At 41.5% G+C, this 26,743-nt stretch overlaps 1 protein-coding gene across 1 annotated transcript in view; it reads right to left on the reverse strand.

Annotated features, from left to right (window-relative positions):
• Positions 1–3,689: 3,689 nt before the first annotated feature.
• pappaa (pregnancy-associated plasma protein A, pappalysin 1a) overlaps positions 3,690–26,743 on the reverse strand; it is an 81,835-nt gene continuing 58,781 nt past the window's right edge. Inside the window, exons 15-22 of the mRNA XM_068574049.1 lie at positions 22,385–22,568; positions 21,786–21,987; positions 21,371–21,605; positions 20,522–20,669; positions 20,078–20,193; positions 17,159–17,230; positions 16,215–16,313; positions 3,690–6,370 (exon numbers count right to left, since the gene is read on the reverse strand). Coding sequence (XP_068430150.1) covers positions 6,266–6,370; positions 16,215–16,313; positions 17,159–17,230; positions 20,078–20,193; positions 20,522–20,669; positions 21,371–21,605; positions 21,786–21,987; positions 22,385–22,568 — 1,161 coding nt within the window. The 3' untranslated portion in view covers positions 3,690–6,265. The remainder of the gene's footprint in view (positions 6,371–16,214; positions 16,314–17,158; positions 17,231–20,077; positions 20,194–20,521; positions 20,670–21,370; positions 21,606–21,785; positions 21,988–22,384; positions 22,569–26,743) is intronic.

Below are 26,743 nucleotides of genomic sequence, written 5' to 3' on the forward strand. Positions count from 1 at the left end.
GGAATGAGATTTGCATTGAGCAACTGCACAATGCACCGCAACGCTGTTATTTCCCAGGTTTTAGCCAATACACCACGTGAACAATATTTACATTGAGCTGGAAAAAGGGGGAAATCAGTCACTGAACTAACAGACAGCCATCCCTTATGAATTACTCTAATTTATATCATTAACTAAAGGTGGCTATGCCTCTCTGCATGTGAGCTGCTGGGAAGCATTTTCTTTTTCCATCTCCCTCAACAAACTATTCCTTTAAGCTCAGATCCAGTTTCTTTCCAGTCATGCAACATTAACTGCACTTTAAAAAATCAGTAGTTTGATGTTCATTCTCACAAATTAGGCCATTAACGTCATTGGAGTGCCAGGAACAGCACTCACATTTCCATGTCAATGTATCAATGACGGCTTCAACATTGAGCCTCTCTTATAAAAACCACCTCAGCACTTTTTTTTCAATTTTTGACAAGGTTCATTATGAATCTTCCAGAAGATGACACCTGGACAGACTTTTAAAATGACCCCAAAAAAATGATACAACTTTCAAAGAAACACACTCAAGCTCATGTTCACTTTAACCAGTGTTTTATTTCTACACAATAAATGACAGCAAAATGAAAATGATGATCTTATGACTCTTTCTTATGAAAATATAGTACACATCAGACATGTTTTGTCATGTACCAGAGCACCAAAATATATATATAATTGCAACTGTGAAAACAGAGAGAAATATTGGCTTAAACATAAAAGTCCAATCTGTTGTATATGTGCCTGAAAAAGTGCATACTGTGTAAGAACCAAAGAGAGAGGAGGCCATCAGAGGGAGGGACTACTGAGTCTGATGGCTTCCTTTACAGTGTTGGTGAAATTCCCAGCAAACACAAAGGCATTGGGATAAGACTCGACATTATACAGTATGGAGCAGGAGAAATGGATGCTCTTTGCAGAAATATTTGAAATACACTTGTCAATGCATTCCAAAGATCAGTCAAGTTTGGTTGTGAGGATCAATTCCAACAGACTCCTAAGATGCAGAAATGACCATTATGTTTTTATTTATCTTGACAAGAAATAAATAATTCATGACTCAATGGATGAATTCATGGTTTAGACAACTGACAACAGTGCTTGTACTAAGCCATTATTAACAAATAAATGCTGACAGCGAGTGGTGTGGTAAAGCATCACAGGTCTATTTTTTTTCTTCTTTTGTCTTGCAGGTGATACTTTGACACAATGCACAACATATTCACGGTTCATCTTTTTGTATAATAGTTATGATAAAAATCAATCCAAGAGCTACTCCCAAACAGTTAGTACATGGTTTGCAAATACAATCATCATATAATAATATTATTTACATCTTAAAATATATTTGTTGAGCAATCGGGTACGAAACATCGTAATACCACTAGATATCCACGTAATATGTAAATACAATTTTTATGTATTTCCCACTTAGAAAAAAAGGACCATTCACCTTTTTTTATTTATTGAGGGATTAGGAAACAGACATAAGTGGACAATTCTATAACCAGAGGCCTGTGAGAGGTACTTCATGTGTTACAATACACAAGGGAAATGTCTTACAACAAGATGGCACATCAGTATTTTTCTCCGCAATGATCTGAGCAAAAATATCAGTGCTTTAGACACTTTTTCTTACACTTCCCATCGCTTTATAATGCGTTAGACACAATGCTTCTGCCGTTCTTAGACAAGCAATACAACAGCCGGGCGCTAAATTAGAAACAGAGGAGCGACTGGCGGTGGAAAAGAAGTGGAGAGGTATCGAAGCCTGTCAGAAAAAAAAAAAAAAAAGGCCGCTACACAAATCATATTACGTGATAAGCGTCGGCTCTAGCTGAGGAGAACTGTGTTCCTTCAGCCTTCGCAACTTCAAAAGGCTCCGTAAGCTGGGCAAACATCCTCTCTCCTTTTCACAGGGCCAGCCTGACCCTGGCAGCCTCGCGCAGGCATACCTGACAGTGACAGATGAGGCAGTGTGTGTCGAGAGAGCGAGGGAGGTGGTGGGAGTCCCAGAAAGGAATGGCTGCCACCCCCAGGAGGAACTGACTCATTGGCCTCGGCTGGCCGCCAGTCAGCGCCGGCCACCCCCTCGCCGAGGGGCCGGCCTCTGCGAGTACACATTTTCACACCTGGACAAATAGCGAGACAGGCCAGGAAAAGCAGCCCACCCATCCCTAACCTCTTTCCTTGCCCACCTTCTACTTTTTTTCTGCTTCCAAGAACACTATCTGGGGCACCATCAACTGCCTTCTGACACCCAGTCCTTCTTTTTTCCTTCATTTTTGATCCTTCTCTTTGTCACCTGTCCTGTCCTCAGCTGGCTGTGTACATATATTCCTTTTGTCTTGTCGACACAGCGTTTTCTATATTATGGATTTATGTACTTGACCATTATATACTTTATTCTCTTCTCACAACGCCTTGTATGTATGGTTAACGTGTGCATTTGAAGAAAAAGAAAAGCAGATAAAAGAAAAAAATAAATGTTACATTCTGGTTTTAAAGGGGGTAAAGATACACTGCACTCAGTAACATTGGAACATGTGGTGGATCCTCATTGGACGCAAGCAGTGTCCATCTCCACGTAACCACCAATGAGACGCGTTCCCGTGTGGCGGCGGGCCCGGCGTGTGCCGTGTGCCTGAACGACGCTCGACAGAAATGATCACAACCGAGCGCGACGACAGAGACAAAATGACAGTTTTGACTCACAGCCGATAATGTTTTTGTTTATAAGAACAATGTAAAAAATAACTTACATGGACATTAAATATAACTTAAAAAAAAAAAAAGTATAACACTCTCAATAAATAGTTCTACTATTTACACCACTGTTATGAGACGCAAAAATGTCACTAAAATACCAAAAGTATAGAAGCAGCAAACATTACAGGCATGAGGTACAGCAAGGGATCCTGTGGTGACGACAGTAGAGAGGTGATGTCCTCATCCAATGCGTCATCTTATTCCTTCCATGAATATCTTGGTTAGCTACGGCTAAAGGATACCTTTCCAATATTAATTTATCAAGGAATTTTTCAAGTTGACATGCATGTAGCCTTTCTGATAGGAATAAAAATCAGTTGTTTTGGTATCCGGACAATGACGATTGACACAAGGAGGGTATGAGTCGAAACATGTGGAAGCAACGACAGGTTGTGTTATTTATAGAAAAAAAGGGAAGGATGCTTTGACAGATTTCTGATTCATCCATTAAAACCACTCAAATGGCTTCCCAGTGCCCTCACGAGCAGAGGATGAACCACATGTCACGATAGTGTGTAGTGACTGCAGATCACGTAACTCTCCACTGCGAAGAGGAAAGGCCTACGAATAGTACATCAACATAATACTTGTTTTTAGTTATCTGGGGCTTTATATGTTTGATAGAATCTGACGATGAAGCCTTTAAAATGTCATGTCCAATTGACAAAGTATGGCATGAGTCCCTTTTAATGATCATTTCTAGATTCAAGCGTTTCCTTCCCTTTTGACATTTATTGGTTTCTCTGCCAAAAATGTAACGTTTAACCTACAAAGATGTTTTACACACCACGGCAAAAGAAGACGAAGCTTACTTGCAGTCTTCATATGTCCTCTATTTATCTTTTCTTGTTGTGTGTGTGTGTGTGTGTGTGTGTAGGGGGAGGGGGGGCGGGGGGGGGGGCTGTATACATGATGGACAGATGGACGGATCCATTGTTTGTAGAGACAATACCTCTCTACTTCATTGATAACCTCTATAATGCAAAGTCAGTTTGGGTTGGAAAAGAAAAGCCAGATACAAATAAAACACTAATAACAGGAAAGCTAATAGCAACACAGGGAGTCAAACGACCGAATATCATTCAATAATAACATTCAGTTTGTTTCAGATCACCATTCTGACAATAGCAGCTTCTAAACATTTTTGAAAGATATACTTTTTCTCCTTACATTGAAACTAAAAAAAGTGCAGTAACTGAGGTCAATAATATAAACACTGATTAAATATGACATTTTGTAAAAAATGAAATACATGAAAACCAAAAACATGTTTCGACACAGCTGTCCATCAAGAACATATAGTAATATTTACATGGTATTTTAGATTTTTTTTGGAGGAAAGTAATACCTTATCACGTTATCTGCATGTTGTGGTATTGTCTTATTCCTTGGTTTTAAAATGACATGAAATTGGTCTTCCATTTCCACTTGGACAGCTTGTTGTGTAGTATGAGTTATGAGTATGAACTGGAATGCTATATCAACCTAATATGAGTCAGAGGGACCGTGCCATTGGCTCAAATGAAATGAAAAGTCATAATCATGCTGTCTGTAACAACAACTACGGTTGCAGACGAATAAAAGCAGCGAAATTTGGACCAATATGTCAAGCAGCCTTCATTATCAAATGTGCATGAGTAAAAAACTACTGTTTATGTGTCTTTAGTGAAGAATAACAAAACACAAAGCTATCATAGCAGCCATATAATCTAAAGAAGTTCATTGGTGGGGACGGACACCCAGGTTCACAATACTGAAAAGTGCTGGTCCAAACAACCAAGTGCACTTTTTTTTACTGCAGAGACAAACGTAATGGAGAGTTAATTCTTCAAACACAAGACCCAGCAGAGGATTGTAGGGACCTTCGATCATATTTGTGACTGCAAATGCTGTGTTGACATATACTGTACATCCAAATGTCATTTTCATGTATATAATAGTCTTGCCTGCAGAGCTCCAAACGATAATCCAAAATGACTGGGAGGGGGAGCGAATGAGAGATATGTGTGTATGCGTTTGTGTATCAGATGTGGTCTCTTTCCACCTGCACTCACTCTCACTCAGAGCCAAGGCAGATATCCAGCCCTTTACTTGTGTACTGTTGCGTGGCTGTGCTGTGCAGATCGAGAAAAGCCAAAGACTCTTGACAAGCATTGACTACATTCTGAACAGGGCTCGGGACATTTTAGTTTCAGTTCAAACATGTTTTAATCAGCGCTGGAAGGAACAAAGTTCGAATGAAGCGCCGTGAGGGAGGAGTTCAAACTGAAGCTAGAATCCCCCCCAACCCAAAGTGAGGTGTTAACAATGACATTCTTTAAGTCGTGGTCATGTAGTATTTTTCTTGGGCGGTTGGGAATGACAAAGTGAGGTTCTGGGTTTTTTTTTAAAGTTCTTAGTGCATTTCATATCTGGTGACGTCCACATGTGATCTCAGAAAGTATGATGTACTAACGTGCAAGTGTGAATGAATGCTATGAAGAGGTCCCGTCAGCAGCAAGGCAGACAAAACAGTCCAACCCAATCAGATATCATAATGTGAAGATGGCGAGTATAGCAGCAAACACAGTAGCAGAAGCCATGCTTAAATTATCTTGAATTTGCTTTAAGTAAAAAACTGTCCTCGGAAATTGTGTGTGTGTGTTGACATTTTGGTGTGTGTATTTGTGCAGTATATTTTGGCTTTTCTTGATGAATCTGTGGCTTGAAACTTAACTATATGGCTGTCGCATTCCCCACCAAGCCAGGAATAACCTCTGTAGCCTCTGACGTGCATATTAAGAAACACACTTTACTGAAAAGGACATGATACAGAATGTCTGACCAGTTTGAAACCAGGAATGATATAAGCTCCTCTGAAAAGATGTTGAACATGCCTTCAAAGGATTATTTTGTCTAGATTTCCTTCATATTTGCAAAACACAGAGCCGACATCTACACAATCCCTCACTTCCACGTTTTGAATTCACTTTGGTTCAATCCTGTGATTGTAGAGCAAGGTCAATAAAACAGACACTAAAGCCAGCACAAAACTGAACAAAAGGCATGCTACCTAGGCTTGGTTATATTTCTGTTTAGGTTTTTTTATATGCTTGTTTTCCTCCTTTAAAAAAAAAACTGCTTCATGTAACTTATTCATTTTTTTCTCTTTGCTATATAGGTTTTTTTTAGTTTTTTTTAAAGGATGATATTGCAGGGGTTACTTTCCTTTTTAGCTGAGAAATGATGTTTACTGTGGAGTCTCATGGGTCCCATCCTATTTTCTAGATCTTTCGGTGATGTGGAGGCAGATACATTTCAGCTGGTTGCGGTTGCAGTATGGATGGAGAGGTATGCCTGTTAAGCAGCATGTGCAGGAAATTTGGAGGCCGAGAGGAGGATGAAGGAGGGATCTGCCTCGGCCACTCAGGCTGTGTTGTGTTGGAGCAAGGGTCCCGGGACGTTGAACAGAGGTCCCTGCTCAGGCCGCTCACCCGAGGGAGTGGACGTGTGCATCCTTCCTGTTCTCTAGAGCGTTCAGATCCCGACAGGAGCACTCATCCCTTATGTCGCAGGACATGGGGAATGGAATCACCTGGGTGGGAGAGGAACAGATACGAATGAAGACAAAATAAAACAATTATCTTTCACTGAAATAGTTCAAGTTTGGCTGGGTTCAAGTAATGGAGCCAATTAGTTCTCTCAATCAGTGTTCCATATCCTCGGTCATCAAGTGAGGTCATCAAAACGACTGTCGGAGTTATCGTACAAGAAAATAATGGACACTAGCCTGCCAATGAGAAGCAATAAGTATTGTCATGTGACAATGTTGTGCAGTATTTAAAAACCATGTGTTTTGCTGTTGTTGTTTTACCCCTTAAAGTTCTTAGTAGGACCTACAAACATGAAATCACACTTTCTCAGAATATTCGAGATATTAATATCCTCATTTTTCAGATAGTCTGGTGTCAAAGTGAAACACGAGAGGTGAGAAAAGAACCGGAAGATCGCTGGCCATTGCCCCCGGCGTTTGACGTCACTGGGTAAGGTTGACAATGCGTCAGCAGCACCAGCTGCTGCTGCCGAGTCTGCTTCCCTCTCAGGGGGGGGGGGGGGGCTGCTTCAGCTGTTTGGGTACACAAAGCGTGTCCAGGCCAAACAAGAAACACATGTGGTCCAAGTCATGGAAGCCAAGCAGCAGACCAAGGCCATGTCTACATTCGTGTCCTGGTGGCTTATCAGATCTCTCTGTGGGAGCCCGCTGAGTCGCCTTTTCTTATTCGGGCTGAGTGGCACAGACTTTTTTGGAACAAGGGATCTCTACATACAATGCAAAAGTTACACCACTGCTTGGCTAACACGGACACTTGACAGTCATGCCATACAGTTGGCAGTGCCGTGCTATTAGTGGAAGCTGTCTGGCTTCTATGGGAGGACTGGTTTCCAGTGGAAGGTCATGAGGCTACTATCTGAATGTGGAGTAGCTGCTGTATAAATACTACTACTGTAATGCCTGTAGTGCATCATGAGTTAGTATTATCTGGAAGGGTTAGTCGGGTAATTACTAAAAGCATTAGTATTGGAATGAGAAAGAAACTAGAATCTCTCTTCCACTGAATGATGCATCCGCATGTCCATTTAATTGCAAACTACCCAATTGTGTTAAGCAAAATATTAATGCAATCCTCATTGTGAGTGGTTGCTGACCACAATTCGTGAAATACCGCTGTTGGAGGAGGGGCCTTCATTCCTCTGCACAAAGCCAAAACAACTCGTCTGCCAAGTATGACATTACCGGGATCTTCCACACCGCTCACGCATCACTGGGGATTTAACATTAAGGACCTAATGATTCAAACAAGGGCAATTCCAGCGTTGGTTTTACCTAAAAACAATAAAAAATACCTGCTGATTTACAGACATGTCTTTCTTAGTGTAAGACAATGGGGAATTGTTTTTCCCCTAATGGTATCATGTCATGAACACAAAAGTCCTAATTCTACGGTTTGGCAATCTCAAAATATGTCTTTAAAGACTGGACCTCTTCCTGGGGGTTTGGTTCGGCTTCTGAAAAACTGTAGTAGAAGTTCAAATAAGCCAATAGAACTACTTTGTTATCTATAATACGTTCACTTTCTTCAGTATTTAGTGCAAAGTACAGAACAATACTAAATGTAAAACATGGTAAAAGAAATATACACAAATGATTTTAACACGGATTGGGATTTAAACAAAATGACCATGTGCCTCAATGATATTGTGAAGTAGATTCTGACCACCATCAAACAAGAAAGTGAAGTAAAAAAAATAATTATGTAATTTCAAAAAATGTATTGTTGAGCTGGATTAGTGTCTTTCACATAGGACGTCTATATCCATCTAAAATCAGTCCTACAACTTCTCACTTTCTTTGAGTTGTGCTACGTAATAAAACGTCACACTTTGCTTTGGATAGCAGTGTAAAATGTAAAGTAAAATATGTTCGCTGGTGATAAATGCATCACACAGGAAACACCAGCGATAGTTTGTGAGAGTGGAAGACTTGTAGACAGCAGGTCTGGGGAATGATGGGGGAGCATGCTAGTCACTGAGGAGCAGTGACGCAGGTTCCCCTTTGAAATGGGGTATATAATAAGTTGTTTGTGTGGGGGGAACGGGGGTGTTCCTAATGCGAGGGCCAGGTGGGCAGTGCCCAGACTCCTCTGAGAAAACGAGGCCTACATGTGACGACTTTACAAGCCTGGGGCCGGACACACTTTAGAAACAGCTGTAAACCGCATGAACAGTGTTTCCTCTGTAGCATTTTGAAGGCAAGAACACGGGGCTCCTCGCTCCCACATGACTCATTCTCCGTTTAATTACGCTATCTCTCAGGTTCACACTTTCACCATTAGCGTCTCTTCCTTAGTTTACCGTGCTTTATTACTCCTCTCTCTTGCAGCCCACATCCCCCCGCTGTACCCCTTCGCGATACGTATCACCGCCCCATCTAAGGCCGCTTCTGCGTATCTCTCTATCTGGAGAATGATGGTGGGTGGCAAATTTGACATGGTTTCCTATGACCTTGACCTCCAGGGTGGCTGGGCCAGCTGTCACATCTGGCCGTGACTTGAGAGTTCTCTCACAGGGTGGCTGGGAAATGGGGCTAGCTGGCCTTGTGGGCCTGGGGGCCCTCATGTTGCCCCGTGTCCCAGGGCTGGAGGAGGACTGGGGGAGGACACCCACTAACAGCAACATGAAAGCCCTTCCGAAGACTGCAGACCTTGTCAGAGCCCCATCCTTCCATCTCTGGAACAGGTCAAAATAACAGAGTTCCTCTCATGTATGTGTGTGCAGTATGTGCATGTTGGCCGGTGCTTAAAGGAAGGAAGGTGTGTAAGGGGCACAGGCCCGGGGAGAGGGGATCTGGCTGACCTTGAGATGCATAACACAGTTCATTAGCAAGTAATAACAGTTGTTATTAGAGTGAATTATAGCCAGAAACATTTATGTCTGGCTTCAAAATATATCCGTGTGTAACGAGCAAGAAAGTCCACAAAGCTTTTTGTTCCTCGTTTTCATGTCACACTCAGAAAGTCTGGTATCTATTTACTGCAGCTTTGTTTCAATAGTGACTTTGTTAAAGTAGTGGCGCTACTGCAGTTGTTACATGACGTTATTCAAACACAAACCGTGAGGATTTTTCAAACCTTAACCAAGCAGCTCTGTTCCCTAAACCTAACCGAGCGTTCTGTGATTGCTTCACAGCGTCAGCCGCGTGGCTTTGTGCATTTCTGCAAGCGTCATACGAGCCTGATATGAAGCGCATTCGTGGTTTTTGGTTCGGTTTTTCTGGCGACCCGGTTTGCCAACACCTTCAAAAACCATGGAGAGTGTGCGTGCCCTCGTGTGTAACTACTTTTGCTCAGCTGTGTAGGAAAGCCCTGCTTCTTCCCCTCCCTCTCAGGTACGTTTTACTTCCTCAGCCTCAGACATACATGACACAGAAACTCCCCTATTGCATGTGCGTGCCCGCTCCTGTGCCCCCTTATCCCCTTTAACTGTCCTGGCAGAGCCTTGGCAACAGGAAATAAAGTCCATTTAGTGGCCTGCAGAGGTTAAAAAAACAAAGAGCTGTTGCTAGCATGTGCTTTTAGCATCCTGGTGTGTGAATGTTTGCTGTCGAACATGTTTAGTTAAAAACACGATTGATCTATGTCGCAATCCATCCATCTATATATCTATAATAGCTCTAAAAGATGGTCTGTTATAAATTCTGAAAATAAATCTGTTTGGACAACATAGAAAAGCCCAGAGAATGTGGGTGTTTTGAAAGGGCTTTTTCTACGTGAATAACCAAGAGAGACGGAGATGTTTAGTGGTCAGCTGTGGCTATCACACATCATCAACTTAGACACAAACATGCATCGTGACACAGAGCAAGTCCACATATTGAGCAATGTTTTGCCAGACTGAGAGTTGTAAACAGGGGGGAGGCACAGTGAAGGATCTAAGCGGTAGCCCAAGACAACAACACCACCAATATAGACAGGAAACCCCTACAGGAATACTTAGAAAAAAGTTGTTTCAAGGAGGCCAAGCCATATAACTCTATAATCGGTTCCCTTTGCTTCAAGCATGCGAGAAAGGAATTCCTTCCAAACTAGGGGGGCACCTACAAAACGGGTCTTTCTCAGGCAACCCTCACAAAGCCATACTCGATAACCTCGCCTCCGCTCTTCCCTGCCTCTCCAAATTCAGCCAACAGCTTGTTACTATTAAGGGGAGATCCTGTGGTGACCTTAGGTAGAGCCAGTCCTTGCACCTTCAAAGCTCCTGGGGTGGAATAATACACAGCAAATCATCCAGAACTCCCTAATACACAAATCTCTACCAAAATAAAAGACGAGAACAGCTTTTGCTGGGAAGGGGAGTGGAAATAAATGAGCAGCTGAGTTCCATTGCTTTTAACAAATCTGCTCCTTTTTCTCTCAGTTATTTAGCTGTTATCGAGATTAAAATTGACATGAAAAAGAAAATAGGAGAACCACGAGGAACCTGGACTATTCATAATAATTGTGAGGAGTATTCAGGCAAGTAAAACATTGCCCAATCTTTGTATCTGGAAGACATTTTATTACATTCCAGAAATTATGATTTTCACATTGGATAGTTGAATCATTTCAGATTGAGTTTGATGTTGGGAAATATAATAACTCATGGAACTAAAGAAGTCATGAAAAGGGGTGAACAGCTATTTTCATCAGGGTGGTGTATCTTCTCAGACGATGAACTGTGGAAACGATGCTGCTATGAACAGTTCGGTCCAAGTCACAGAATTTGGCAGATTTGGACTCTTCCAACGAACTAAAAGGATACAAATATGGAGAGAAAGTATTTTTTCCTTCACCTCGTTACCAAAGGTCAGAAGGAAAGTAGATTTAAAACAAGCAGAGAAACCAATGAAAGGTGCGTCTGTGTGCGTGGCTCATGTCATATCTTTGTTCTCATCGAGCCGTGTCACAACACGCTGGGGACGACAACGCCAGCAAGATTCCCACTGCGTTACCTCTTGTGCATAACAACCAGTGGCTGGTGTGTGTGTGTGTGTGTGTGTGTGTGTGTGTGTGTGACAGAGGCTGTGAGTGAGATTGAGAGTGAGAGAGCCAGAATGTGAATGAGTATCTGACAGTGAATGAAGAGGAAAAAGAGTGAATGAGAAAGAGTGAATGGATGAGTGAGAGGAGGGCAGAAGGAGAGAGTTGCATTTGTCAAAAGACTAAAAACAACTCAACTTTTGTTTTTTGGTAAATATTACTGAACATAAGAAGTACATTTTGTTCAGCATAGTTTTTATTCATTCCCACTCACCAAGAGGAGTCACTTCTCAATCTAGAACAATAAATAACAAAGGCAATTCATCCTCAAAAACAACTGACTTCATTGTCTGCCCACAGCAAAACACTTTGTTTGTTGGAGTTGAGTAAGCCTGAAGCAACACGCTGCCAATCTTTGACCAAAAGTGTAATTTAACATTTTTTCGTTTGTCATAAATGCTGTTTTTGTTTACTTTTAGAGTTTTTTCATGCAAGTTTGTCCTTGTCTTCCTGCCACGTGTTGGTTCAAAACACCCTGTTCTAACGGAGTTAATCAAATAGGGATGATGTTCAGGATAAGCTTCTCCCAAGAGCAATAGACAACTAAATCCAAATGCTTATGAAACACAAGTACGGAAATTATATTAAGTTCAAAGGAAATATAAATGTGGACAAAAGAATAGCACAGTAATAAAACAACAAAGTGAAGGTGGAAGGTTGTCTGGCTGGTAATTTAAAACTGGCATTTAAGTTAATTTGAGTTTCATTCATGTACGTTTGTGTTAGTCGAGGCATTAAGCAACATGTGTGTCAATTAGGCAATAGTCTCACAAACAGATGGAACATCTGGCTTTCCTCTGCTCCTATCAATTTCACATATCAGCTTAATACCTTAGTGTTTCCTTTTTCTCTCTCCCTCACAGTTGCTTTTCTCACCCCATGTTCCTGGCAGTCGATAAATCAAATTATGGTTGGATATTTCAAAGCAATTTTTTTTCGTATTTCTCTGAATAGTTTCCAGGGGACCAAATAGTACAAAACACCAGCCAGACAGCTTTGTTCGTGAAATGCCTTCAAGTCAAATTTGGACAAACAGCTGAGAGTTCTTGAGTCCAGCGAGAGTATAATACTTACTGTATAATACAGTATAATACTTATCATAGTGCAGCAGCCCGCTGAATATTTCAGGAGACCCAATCTGTCTTTGCTGGCATGACAGAAGATAGTTTGAAGTAGGTAACTGGATCCTCCATTAGCCCGTAGTTATTATTTCTGTAAACTGCTAACACCTGTTTTTACAGACACTACTATTGACCATCGGCATGTAGCATCCTTGGCCTCGGCATCCAGCAGCAGTAAACCTGGGCCAGATTCCTCTCCAAGGATTAAAGACCAACTGAAATCTCATCTACATAGAGTCGTCCCATAATGCAGTAAAAAAATAATGTGTTCGTCAACTATTTTTATTATTAAAAGGAAGATAAATAGTTGGAAAAGAAATACCGGAGTGGTGTCTCCATGTTTGATTGACATCAGCTGGAAGGGCGAATTCATTTCAAGTACCAGTAATAATACATAAACTACAAAAAGAACAATATAACTTTTGAAATCTGTGTTTAGTTTGGGATTGGTTTAGACAAAAATGCCCACATATTTCAAGAATGTTGTTTTGAAAGAATAGCAGGGTTTGTTTTTAAGTTTACAACCTTTAATGAAAATTGAATAAAAATGTAATTCGATTTAGTGTAATAACCACAAAAATGTGCCAATAACCCCCCAAAAATTGCGTGTTCACACTTATCGATTTTTTTTTTTAATGTGGCAGCCAGTAGCTTCCATGAAGTATAATAAAGTTCGCTGCTCTTTTGCATTTGTTACTGGAGCAAATATGTCAAAGGCAGAGACAGTGTTTCCGCTGCTAACGTTCTATAGAGGAACCGCCAAGCTAACATGAGAAGAAACATAACACAAAAGAGTTCTGACGATGATGACTGCAAAGAGAGGAAGAGCGAATGAGACAGAAAAACTATGCAAACATTTCCTCGACATGATTCCGCATCAGCTCATGTCCGCGCAACCGAGCTGGACCCGCCCACAAGAGTACGTTGCCATGTTGTCACGTAGCATTGTTAGCATTGCTTCACAGTATGCATCGTTCTTCATACACTTCACTGATAAACCAGACTACGCTTCATGCTACTCACATGCTCTCTCTCTCTTGTGCACATGATATATATATATATATATATATATATATATATATATATATATATATATATATATATATATATGTGTGTGTGTGTGTGTGTGTGTGTGTGTGTGTGTGTGTGTGTGTGTGTTGTACCATGAACCCAAGACAATTAAAAGTTTAAAGTATGAATAATTGCACAATTATTATTATTAAATACATGCATTTCGAAGCATAACAAAATAAAACAGTTTTATTATTCAAATAAATCAAATCATGTTGCTTTTAAATGTCTCCTTGTATCCCTTCATTAAGGAAAAAAAAAATTGGACATTTTCATTGCGTCCCTGAAGTTCTTCTGTGCATCCGGTACAAACGCACATTTTCTCATGTGCTCTGAATAGATTTCTTACTCTTTCTTACTTGTTTTCTTACACCCAAACATAAGACGTTCATTTCAACTGAGCGTGGAAAACCTTACAAAAGTCCGAACTCTGACAAGCCCACTGGTCTGCTCTGCTCTAGCGCGGTTCAACCTCTTGTTGCTGCAGTAATTCAATAGAAGCTGCCCTCCCGTTGGGGTCTGTCAGTAAACGTGAGTTATGCAAGTTCTGGCTGAGCCCCTGCACTGGATTGAGGCCAGGAGATGTAGGGATGAGATAGCGTCAATCAACAGCAGCAAAACCACTTCAGGAGTTAGGTCACTTCCCAGCGGGGTCGCTCACCGACTTTCCTGCTGCTATTGAACTTGTGAATAAAGACAAAAACAAATAATGGCCCTCTGGACCCTCTTTCGAGCTGGAAGTGAGTCGTGTATGTTCATATCTGAGCAGCACAGCGCAACAGCGCCTTAGTGCAAAACTGGTAGCTTTGCAACAGCATAGAGGACGTCCATCTTTAAAAGAAGGTTGAAGGTTCAAGAATATGATTAGTAGTTATGACAATTTGCATTATTTCTGTGCCAGCCCATAAAATCTACAACCAAAGCACTGTCTTTCAACTTGTTTACTCTTGTATGAAGACATTGCACAAAATGCACCAGGTGTTTATGCTTCTATATAGCAACACTGTGTGATGATTATTGATTGATGTCCAACTAAATCCCATTTAGTTGTCTTTGGGAAATTATCAGAAATGCTTCTTTTTGTCTCTTTTTGTCTTTGCTGGCTGGAGGGACACGTCGATGTCTGTGTTTGGCTGCCAGCAGGTGGCTGAGTGTTGACGTATTGAAGAGTAATGGGCACACCGGCATCTAACCAAACCAAAGGAACATGTGCAGAGATGTTCACATGCTTTACAGTAGCACTAAAGAAACCCTGCGGTTCAAGAGAGCTGTATTTCCAGATTGCTTTGGATTTTAAAACACGTCTATTTGTGCTGTGTGTCTTGGTGCTTCTCAATGATATTGAGCCTTTGGGAAAACAATGTAAACGTGACCATTCAAAAATGATTCAACAGTGCTGTTTGAAAATGACCCATGATCAGTCTATTGCCAAAGTCTTTACAGACAAAGGTTTAAAAAAGGAACAAATAAAGAAGATCAAATAAGCTGTCTGTGAAAAAAAAAGTGTCAGCCATGAAAGAGACATGATTATTTGTGTCCTCGTGGCTATATGAGCCCCAAAAAGTTATGAAGGTTGGACCTAAAGCAATCATGGGAACTTCGATTGTGCTGTGGAAAAGGGCGCGATGTCCCTTGTGTGTCCTTTTTTTCCCCGGGGAGGAAATGAAGAGGCTCTCCCGTCAGACACACTGACACAGCCCAGTGAGACGCATCGACCGCAATATAAGTCCGACCAGACATACAGATGGATATGCCAGGAGGACAACCTAAGTCCCTCGCCAGATTCACAGAAGCCGGCCAGGCCAGAGAAGCAGATGCTGCTGCACGGAAGCTACAATAGACTTTCAATCAGTTCCTTTGCCAGCAGCCGGCTGGAGAGAGGCAGGCAACGCACCGAAATTACGACCAAAGTTGTTGTGTTGCTCAGCTAAATTTGGAAATATGACACAGCTGATTGAGTGCTGACAGATGTGACTTTCTAATAATCATACGAGAAGGAATTTAATTGTAATCCAAGTTCTTATAATCATGATCTTTAATCTCTGTGATAAATAAATTAGATTAGCATTACTACCCACATTGGGTACAAAGTAACTTCACATGGATGGAGACACACTAAGACAAATATAGACGTTTTCCACATTAGGAAACTAAATATTACAGAGAGACGAGGACTATTGATGAAGTATGAAAACTCCTACTCTTCTTGGATGTGATATCAGTAATCTGTTCACCAGTAATCTTAAAAAGGACACAAGGCAAATAAAGGAGGAATGTGTTTGAAGACGTTCCAAGAGGTCAAATACAGCAGTCTCCAACCGTGTATTGAGTTGTGGTTCCCATTAAACGGACCTTGTGTAGGTAAAAAGGATACTTTATAAAGCTTGATGCGTGTCAGTGAGAAAATGAAAAAGTCCAAGTGGGTGGGTTCGGCACATGGAACCGGGAAAAATGATCACATGTGGGAGGTTGGATTCATTCCTAAGCTTTGTGTGACTTCAGAGTCGGGGAACAAACACTGACTGTTGATCCGTGTGTCCAGGACCCAAACCAGCATCATCTCTTTGTCTGACGTGAGAGATTTATTCTGACGTGCGAGCACGACACTAACCTTCTTGGTCTTGACGGTGGATTGGCAGCAGTCTCCTCCGTCGTAGTTACAGAAGGCTCTGTTGTTGAGCGCATCACAGTAGTTGTCTCCCATGAATGGCTGTATCAGAGATTGTAATTAGTTGGGGGCAAAATAACAGAGAGAGACACTTTTGAAATGGTTAATAATAGTAAAAAAAAAAGGTGAATTAACAAGGATGCCTTTTGTTCCAGTGGTACTTTCCTCTTGAGGAATCTAATAGCGGTCTCTGGATGAATTTACTTATGAATCCCATGCGTTAAACTTGCCTCATCTTTCATTGTGACTTTTTAAGCCCTTACTGGGCAGACCCGTTAATCAAACTGAGGATAACCATAAACTATTCACTGCACAAAACACTCTAATAAGGTGATTTATTGGGTTGGCCCCACCCTCGCCACTCGGGTTACCAATCAGGTTATCCAATTGGCATAAACTGAGTAGATGACATCATTCTTCCATGACGTGACGTGCAATTCTTTGCCATGTTGTCTTTTCATGTGAATGCAGCATTTTTAGAGGAAATACTTGTTTTGAACGTGATCAAATTATGACATTTGTAAGATTACAACAAGCTCATAAGTGTCAATGGGCTAATACCAGATGGCCTTTTGGCGACAGCATTTTTAATTGTCATACGAAGGCCTAAGTGGTTTCTGTTGGCAACCAGCTGTGCAGGAAGTTGACAGCAGAAACGTCCTCGATGTGGACGTTTACTCGCCGGTGTGGAAAGAAACTCGGACTTGGAACAAACTGGAATATTGGCCACTATAAGCATCTCCACTCAAATCTGGCAACATATATCAGACCCATTTCTCATCACTCTGTTTGGTTTTGGGTCAAAGAAGGTGGAACAACTAGTCTCTTATGATAGATGAGACTATTACTCCACAAAAACACAAATCTAATTCAGGTCGATTCCTTACCTCACATCCTTTGATGCAGTGGAGCAATTCTGGGTGTGGATACCATTTCAGTCCCATTGTACAGACGATGCTCTGAAAGAAGAGACAGACGTTGAGGCAAAGTGTAATTGTAAGTGTTTGGGTTATTCCCTTTATGAATAGCATTTATAAACAGCTTATGCCAAGACTCTGTTCTTTTTACCTGCATTTTAATCCATAACACAGCAAAGCACAGGGGATATCAAAACGCTTACGTTTATCTTTATCCACCAGAAAAGAAGAATTAAATGATTATTACAAGACAAAAAAATTTAAATTTAAAAATGTCATAAGTAAGTTATGGTCCGAGGAGAGAGAGAGAGAGAGAGAGAGAGAGCGAGAGAGAGAGAGAGAGAGAGAGAGAGAGAGAGAGAGAGAGAGAGAGCGAGAGAGAGAGGTAAAAAGCACCAAGTTCTTGAATATCTTTGCAGAATGTGTGGAATTCCATCCCGTTCTCCCACTGCGCTCTTCATTGAAATGCATCAGAAAATATTTGTGTCCAGGCAATATGAGCAGCTCTGTGCATAGAATGTAAACCTGCATATGCAAATGCATTCATGTAGGCCTTTACTGTAGGTACATGAAAATGCATACACTCCAGTAGAGCGTATGTGTAGAGCGTATGAGTCTACTCCAGCCAGCAGGTGGAGAAGGGCTTTGTTCACAGCACAAGTGCGACCCACGACTTTTATAGTTGTGTGCATGATCGAAAATATCATCCACAGCAAAGGACTGTCTGTCCTCAGATGGTCCATTTCTCAGACCCCCCCCGCACCCTCTTGTGTCCCAATATCTCCCAAAATTGACGTGCTTTTCTTTTGTTGCTGCAAACTAAGGTATTTTTCATTTCAGTGCTGTCAGCAAATCAATGCAAAAAAAACAAAGATGGGGTTGAAGGTGGAAAGAAAGAACGACATGGCATCTGAGGACTGCTGCGATGTAGTACTGCAGAGGAGAATGCAGGAGCGTCTGTGGTGTGTGTAAGCATGTGTGTTCAGCACAGGGCTGTGATAGTTAGTCCCTATATGGTGGAAGATTAAGCACGTTATTTTGTCTTATAGGTGAAACTTTTTGCAACTACTGTACTTTTATTCTCTGTTTTCCATGCTTTGCTATGATGATGTCATCCAGAAACTCCTTCTCTCCTCTCTCTCTCTCTTTCTCACTCTCTTCCTCTCTCAGCGAGGCCGTAAATCATCATAATCCATGATTGTGGCCTGGCCTCACCCCTCACTACATGTAGGATCCTCACCCTCTGAAACCTCCCCGGGGCGCTGATACCACATAAAAATAGATCCCTATCTCAGCGCCACCACAGACGAGGTCATGTCATGTAGAAAATGACTAATTCCACAGCAAGCTCGACAGGGTAATTTTGCTGATAAAGGGGGAGGAGGGAGCTGGGGGCGCATAATTGTTAGAGATAGAGGGACAGGAAAAAAAGAGGAGGAGGAGGAGGGCGGTCGGAAAGCAGGGGAGAATTCTAAGTGGGTCACACTAAGAACCAAAATACAACTAGTTTAAAGGCAATAAATCAACATCACTTATTAAGGTGGGCAACATTAACCTCCAACTCAGCAAAGTAAAACTAGAGAGTGCATTTGGGGACTTGAATTCTCTTTTAGAAACTGTATGAAGAATCCCAATCTGGAAGCTAGTTTGGACTCATGTTGTGATGAGTGAACAGTATATCATTGTCATGAATGATGATGATCATTTCAAAATTGAAGGGTGTGAATCAATAATTTTAGCAAACACTTTCACTCCTCCAGTCTCCTAACCCTGGACGCCCTCACTCCATCAGCCTCACTTCTCTGACTTGTCTTTTGCTATCTTCTGCTCCCAACGGCAGGCCCTCAGGTCTCAAATGACCAGTGAGCAAAAATCATATCAATTACACAGATCCATGAAAAACAGATCATTTTATGTCCACGTGGCCCAAAAGCCACCAATCTCTCCTGACATCCACCACCAAAAAAAAGCTGCTGACTCGAGAAACAAAAACAAAAAGAGTTGTAGGAAAATAAATACAGTGAGAAATACAATGTGTTCATTACTCGGCCGCTGCTTCTCTTCTCTCCTCCTATGGTTACAGACTGAGATGCTATTGAGCCGACAGCTAAAACGACATTAAGCTGACCAAAAAATGGTGGAAAGCAAATATTTTAAGAGTTGATGTCTAGTAGTGTAGTCCACCTACACACAGACACACACTCATATGCACACCATGGCCCATCCACGCCTCTTAACCCCACCCTGAAGCTTCATAAAAACAACAGAATGACACCATGGGGGGTAGGGTGTCACCCCGACTGGGACTCGGTGTATAATTCTGTGTTTATTGACCTTCACTAAAATAACATCTTAACCCAGTATGTTGCTTCCTACCAGTGGAAGCAAACATTACATCATCAGTGCAGTCTGTAGCTCGGAGCTATATCTAAATTAAATAAGGTTATAACCAGGGAGGCACATTTACAGTTATTACTCATGACAATCCATTTGATAAGGTTTTACAACTTGGTAGTGTAGTGTTTCTATGTTTTGATTCGCTGTTTTACTATGTGTTATTTCTGGATAAGACAAACACATGGGAAACGCTAAAACGTCTGTGTCGAGAGGACAACACTTAATTCCCAGAGAAGCGTTGCAGCAGTTGCTCCAAGACGGTTGTTGAATAGCATATTGAGGACATGGACACAAAAGAGCAAGTTTTTCTTTTTTTTTACATTTCCAGTTAAAAATAGAAAGAAAATGTCTGGCATTTTGCATTGTGGGTAGTAGACCCAGGATGTAGACGCTCTGTGTGAAATTCCTTCCAGGAGAGTTGTGGATCGCAGAACTTTGTGAAGTGCGTCTGTCAGAGCTGTGAGGGAGACACAAACACCCGGACAAACTTACTTTGACTTTGTGCGGGTTCCTCCAATGTTCTACCAGCACATTTTCTACTGTCATGTTGCTCGGGAGGATCACCACGTCGTTGTTACCTTCCCTGCACGTCAGCTCACACTCCTCACCTGTGTGTGTGTGAGCGAGAGAGAGACAGAGGAACAAAACCAATTAAAGTATGCACAAACAACACCTTGATTGAATGAAATTCAAAAGATTTCCAAATGATTGAGAATGAATGATATTTAACATGCTCGGTTACTTTACAGCGGTTTAGACATTATATTGATTACAATTCAAATGTTTATAAACAGTACAACATGAAAAGGAATGGGTAATGTGAACAATGAAGAATAACAGCACACTTAACAAAAGCTGTGAGTAACATGAACAATGAAGAATGACACCAGCAGTAAGACAACGTTGTTATACAACATTCAATTTGTGCATACAGACCTATGCCGTGTCCTCGCTTGCATGAGTACTGAAGGCTATAATGGAGGTTTTGAGGTAAAGAACACTGGCCTTTGCTGTGTGAGCATAGACGGAACGACCCTGTCCAGTTCCCATCCTTTCTACAACGGATCACATTGGACCCTGCGCTCTGAAAATAACAAACACATTGACCAGAAAACAATTAGGCGTTCATATTGACGGGCAAACGGGAGCAGGTCATGAACATTAAGATGACATCCCGCCGCAAAAGGGGGGGAAACCCAACCCCAATTTGACCAGACATCCAACCCACAACGCCTCAGAGGCTGAATAGATTAAAAGGTGGATACATTTCAAAAGTCTGTGGCAGCAGGACTATTCTGAAAATCAATAGCAATCCAATTAGCATGGCGTCAAATTGAGTAGGGCTAAGGGAGGCAAGGAGAGAAAGAGGCCGGGAGAGACAAGCGTGTCAGACAGCGAGGGCGGTCGAAATAGCTTCAGATGAAAAGAGGGAAGTGAGTGTGTTGGGGAAAAGGCTTCATTTAATCACACATTTTGCATCTTATCAGCAAACATGATTACATTATATCAATGCGCTATCTTTCCAACAACGTGTTTTAAACAAACATGACTATGCCTCGGTACTGAACAGCCCTGGAATACAAACGCTTCAAATTCATTATTTGAACATTTCACGACTTGTGTGTCATGTTGAGCCCTAAAAAAAAAAAGTGATCAACAGTGAAGACGCCAAGACGGAAGATAAAGAGAGAATGTCCGATTTTTTTTTTTATATACACACGACAAAAAGGAAGACATACATCTAGGTAAAGCAAGAACAGAAAGAGAGGCAAGAGATGGACAGACCTGCTTGCATGGAGCGTGCAGCAGCCTCACCGTATGGGCAGAGCCTCCTGTGGCGGCAATAGCAGCGTTACCGGCAGGATCAGAGCAGTTGAGTTTGCAGACGCTGTCAAAGCGGAAGCCGTCAGTACAGTGATAGGAGCCGTGGAAGATGGGGGGCGGGGCGTCACAAGTCACTGGCTCGCATGCTCCCTCTAGCCAGCTGCCATCCTCTGTACACTGGCGCTTAAATGCACGCCTAGAAGTGAAGAAGACGATGAACATTCAGACCTGCGGGCTTTGCGTAACTTCAGTTTAGTTTATATAGAGGTTACTATGAATAGAAAGTCTTTCAATTGATTTCAAGACTTGAGTTTGCAGACGCTGTCTGATGAAGAACCAGATGAATGAACAGCAAGCAGCCTGTGTGTTTCTTTACCTCTTAGGTTTGTTGCTGACATGGTAGCCTGGCTTGCACTTGTACTTGCAGAGCGTGCCCACTTTGAGGCCGGTCTCGTTGCAGCGCTTGGTCTGCAGAACGGCGTGGGGTACCGGAGGAGGAGCCGGGCAGCGGAGTTCACAGAGAGCCTCCGGGAAGGACCAGAGGCCGTCCTCTAAACAGGTAAGAGAGTTGTTTGTACCTGGAAAGAAAAAGAAGACAGATTAGATGAACATTTCGTGTTGGTTCGTAAAAAAGAAGGCACTTTTTTTTTTTTTTAAACAGGAAAATATGAAGATCAAGCAATGCTTATTGAGGATAAGGACACATGTGTAAAGTCATTGAGACATCCTGACTTTAAATCTGTATGTTATGGGGTTTTTGTAATGTAAATTATGTCATATCTATAGGCAAAAGTGTTTAAAAGTTAAAAAAAAAAATACACATACATCAAATACCAATAGTCACCAGGATCCTAATCTGTATTACATTTGTAAATTACATTTGCAAAATTAAAACGCAAAATCTCAGGAATCCTCAAGATGTCTGAAAAGACGCATCTCCGCATACTCGTGCGTACGCTCCTCTCTGCATCTCACCTACGAGCTGGGCAGGTTCTCGGCACTGAAAGGTGCTCTTCTTGCCGTAGGTGGTGCCTTCGGGGAAGTTGAAATGGGCCGGGTGGACATGGTATTTATCTGGCCGACCACAGTCCACTGGCTCGCATGACACCTGTTTGTTCCACTTCCCATTCGCACAGGTTATCGTCACTGCAGTGTCCGACTAGCAACGAGACAAGACATCAAATCAGAGCGTCAGATAGCGACACATACGACACATAGAATACAGGCATATTCTTGTGCCCGAGTATCTTGACACAAGGATCCACTTTCACATTGATATGACAGATTGATGTCCAGCGCACATCCTGTAAGTGTTTACCTCACAAAAAAATGACAACAGCAATTCAGCATCCATTTCAACAAGTCTCCAATTGGTATGCAACCTAACAAAGCTTGATCCGGCTTAGTTTACTGGATGTCAGTAGGCCTCACAGGCTACCCAGCAGCTCAAGTAACTGCTGATAGCACTTGTAAGGTCAAGTAATGCCACTCAGACAACTGATAGCCGGCAACTGCACAATCAGCCCTAACACAAAACAGATTGACTTTGGTGGAAGTGTGACAACACATAAAGGGGGATTCTTTCTTTCACAACTGGAATGCCAGCCTACGTGGACGTATATGCTCTTTCTGCAGAGTTATGTATATTCAACGGAACTATATATTTTTCAGTGATTCTTCCTGTGCAAGATTCTCAAAATAGAAGTAGACTGTGTCACCTTTTCAAACGTACAAAGCGCATCCTGTGCGACTGGGTCCTTGAATGTTGTTGGAATGTGGGAGGAAACTCGAGAAGCCAGTAGAAACCCACACATGCGGAGAACATGAAAAATCTGCAAGGAACTAGCGCAGGCCAGGAGTCAAATCTACTACGACAAACAAAGAGCAACTCAAGTGTCCACCACGACACGGGGCCTGGGATGATACATTAACGTCCCTCTCGTCCCTGTAATGGACCGAGCATTGAGAACAGCCCCTGATTGGAATAACAGCCATTCAGGCTGCTGAAGGAGCTACGACCTGGGAGCTCTGACTGAGGCCTGCACATGTCTTACATTAATTGTGTGTGTGTGTGTGTGTGTTTGTGTGTGTGTGTGTGCTCAATGTTTGTACACCCTGTACACATAGGAGTGGGTAACCCTTCCAGATCAAGAGTGATGAGAACATTGTGAGTAAAGGTTTAAAGCGAGAGTACGCTTAATTTTATTCATTTTATTTTTTTTTAAACAGCCCAGTTTTGCCAACTCTTTTCCAACGAAAGTGGCTAGCTCCAAATTTGGCTCATTCGGGCCGAATGAAATGATCGGACGGGTTCATTACAGTCTTTCAATAACAACAGATAACATTTTTTGTTGTCAAATCATTTGATATATAAATTGCTAATAAATAACTTTTTTTTTTTTAAAAAGCTAACCTGAGATTACAAAGTAGCGACTGGAAACAGAAATAGCAACCATAATGTTTCCAAAACATTTGAAAAGGACTGTCTCTTGTTCCTGACTCTTTTCACTATTAACATGCCCTCAACTGAATAAATCATTGATTCCTGTAAATGTTCGGCTTGTGGCACGATATTCGTAGCGATGAGAGCAAAATGGGATTCATCCAAATCGTAAATTGTTTTCATCCTCTTCCTTTAAAAAAGCACCATGGAACCGAACAGGAATGCTCAGTTTGATTGCAATGCCAAGACATATCACAACAAAGCTGTGAGAGCTCAATCATTTTGACTTTTCCCTCTCAGAACTTAAAAAAAAGAGGCAGACCTGAGTTTTTACCATGAATTACACTCAACCCCTGTTTCGGTTGATCTTAATTACCCACATTTTTTTTTAAAAAGAGTGGCCAAACTTTAAGGCCACACAAGCTGGACTCCATTTGCATTTTATACCTATTACTTCATAACCTCTCTCCTTCCATGTATTTCTATCTCTAATCTTGATCCCATTACATGATACTGCATAACAGTATCAAGTTCTTTCAAAAAAAAATAAGCTCCTTACATATTTGGATATCCAACAAAGTTACATATGCATCGCATGTGAGTGCCTGCTGGAAAATAACTGAGTGTAGAGTTGAATGAGTCAATCATGATGGCAGGAATGTGGAAGGATCCTTTTAGTGTTAATGTGCTGACTGTAAATATGTGTGCACATGGAAGTTTGCAAAAAGGGTGTACATGTGTGTTAAGTTTTGTCCTTCTTAAAAGATGTGTAACACTGTTGTTATGCACAAACACACACGCATGGCCATACATTTACATACATCTGCCATGAGTTGTTTTTGCTTTTAATCATGCATGTATCCCCAAGAGTATCCGTGTATAAAGAGTTGTATGCCTGTGTATGTGTACTATGTGTGTGAATTTTCATTTCTGTAAAAAATGACTGTTTCTCTTCAACCTTTGGCTCTCTGCCTAATTCAAGCCGGAAAGACTGACAGACAAATGGACTGAGGTACAGCCTCTTCCTTTTTGCCGGAGCTCGGGTGGCACACAAACACATTAGTGCAGAGAAAAAGAATAGTATTAACACAAAGTTGCACTTTGATAGGCAGGTTGACAGTAGTTATAACAATATGGCTTAGTAGTGGAAAGATATATGATATATTATCTTCTGTTCCTCATGGAAAAGCCCTTCAGAAACAATTTTGGAGTAAAAAAAATGTGCTTAACTTGGAAGCAGAGGGGTTTTATTTGCCTGAAATACACATACTGTCTGGCAGAAAACTCAACAGTCGCACAAATGCTTGTGGATGAGAACGTGCTGCGAAACGTAAAATGAGTGTTACTGAGAATCCAAGAGTACTCGGAAGGAAAAAACACTTCTAAGGAGAAGCAATTCTTGCGGGGGTTAGTTTTTTAAATGCCAACATACGTCAGACTAAACGGAGTTGATTCTAAAACCGAACGAATATGTGCAAGCTTGTGTTTTGACAGTATAAAATGTATTAAGAAACAAAATGCCTTCAAATGTACAATTTTTTTCCAGACACCTAAAGATTCAGAGGCCGAGGGTTACACGCTCTCTCTGAGCAATGAGAAGTGAAAGGATGGGCTCAAAGAGTAACAAGGTGGCTATGGTAAAGGGCCGCCTTCACTCTAATTCACATAGATTGTTGCCTGAAGGCTTACAAGGGTGAAGCTCAGTGCAGGTGTTCCCTAACGTGGCACTCTACGGACAGGATGACCTTTTGTGATCACAAAAATACCCTGATTGACTTTAAAGTTACAGTGAAACAGAATTCAGCATCTTTAGCTTTCGTAATGTGACAACTATTTATGAATATTTCCTTGTGAAGCAGAATATATGAGTGGCGGTTGGTCATGAGTGAGAATTACGATCATATTATTATATTTTTAGTGTGTAACAAGATATAAGTGAACAATTGACATCTACACAGAGTGAAGAACTTGGAAAATGTATTCATCATTTTACTGTGTTTTTTTATTATAGTCATAACTAAATAAGCAACAGTAACATTTAAAGTTAGACAAAAACATGGTATTATTTACAATATGTATTCGCTTGTCTACTTCCTGGCTGGGAGGCAAGGCATGTGAGCCCAGAATAAGGTCTTACCTTTGATATAAGTTATAGTTTATTAATGCCCGTGGTCATATTTATCCTCTGCATTTGACACATCCTCACGAGCTGTAACGCAGCACCTCTGGATGAACTCCAGCTCTCAGGCCAGGGCCTCGATGAAGGTCAAAGGCAAGATTATTTCTGACGCAGCACGTGTTATGCGTAGCCTATAGAGTGAGTGGCAGAAAAACTGGAGCACCACAGAAAAGCCAGGCATGAAAACATCATGTCTGGCTCTTCTGCATTTGGGCGCCCATAAAACATGCACTTCAAAGTCTTTCCTGAGCTGAGCTGGCTGACTGCCCACTCAAATGAATATGACGGAAATAATATGTTGATATGGCTCTTAATAGCCCTTAACATTATATTGGATGAAATGGGTTGAATTATACCAAGAGTTATATCTAAATGTGTGTAACATTTTTGGCAAAACTTTGATGGGATCTAAAGAGTGTGTTTTGGTCATTAAAATAAAGTGGATGGGAAATCATATAGCGTGCAGGTAATAGTGTTTTGATGGGATTGTTCGATGGTGGACAGCTGTGAAGCCAATGGGGCATGTTGAAGGAAAAGCGTGAAATACAACTTTTTGTGCAGGCCCTAACCATTTCAAACAGAGAGAACGATAAGCGAACTAGACAGCAATAAAACATACACATACAAATCAAGCAAGCAGGGACACAGATTTGTTCTAAAGATAGCCCTATCTGAGAAGATGGTGTTCCCAGAACCACTTTGATATCACTGA

Source organism: Clinocottus analis, unplaced genomic scaffold, assembly GCF_023055335.1.
Source record: "Clinocottus analis isolate CAN_PGR_092001 unplaced genomic scaffold, fCliAna1.0.p SCAF_13, whole genome shotgun sequence".
NCBI lineage: Eukaryota > Metazoa > Chordata > Actinopteri > Perciformes > Cottidae > Clinocottus > Clinocottus analis.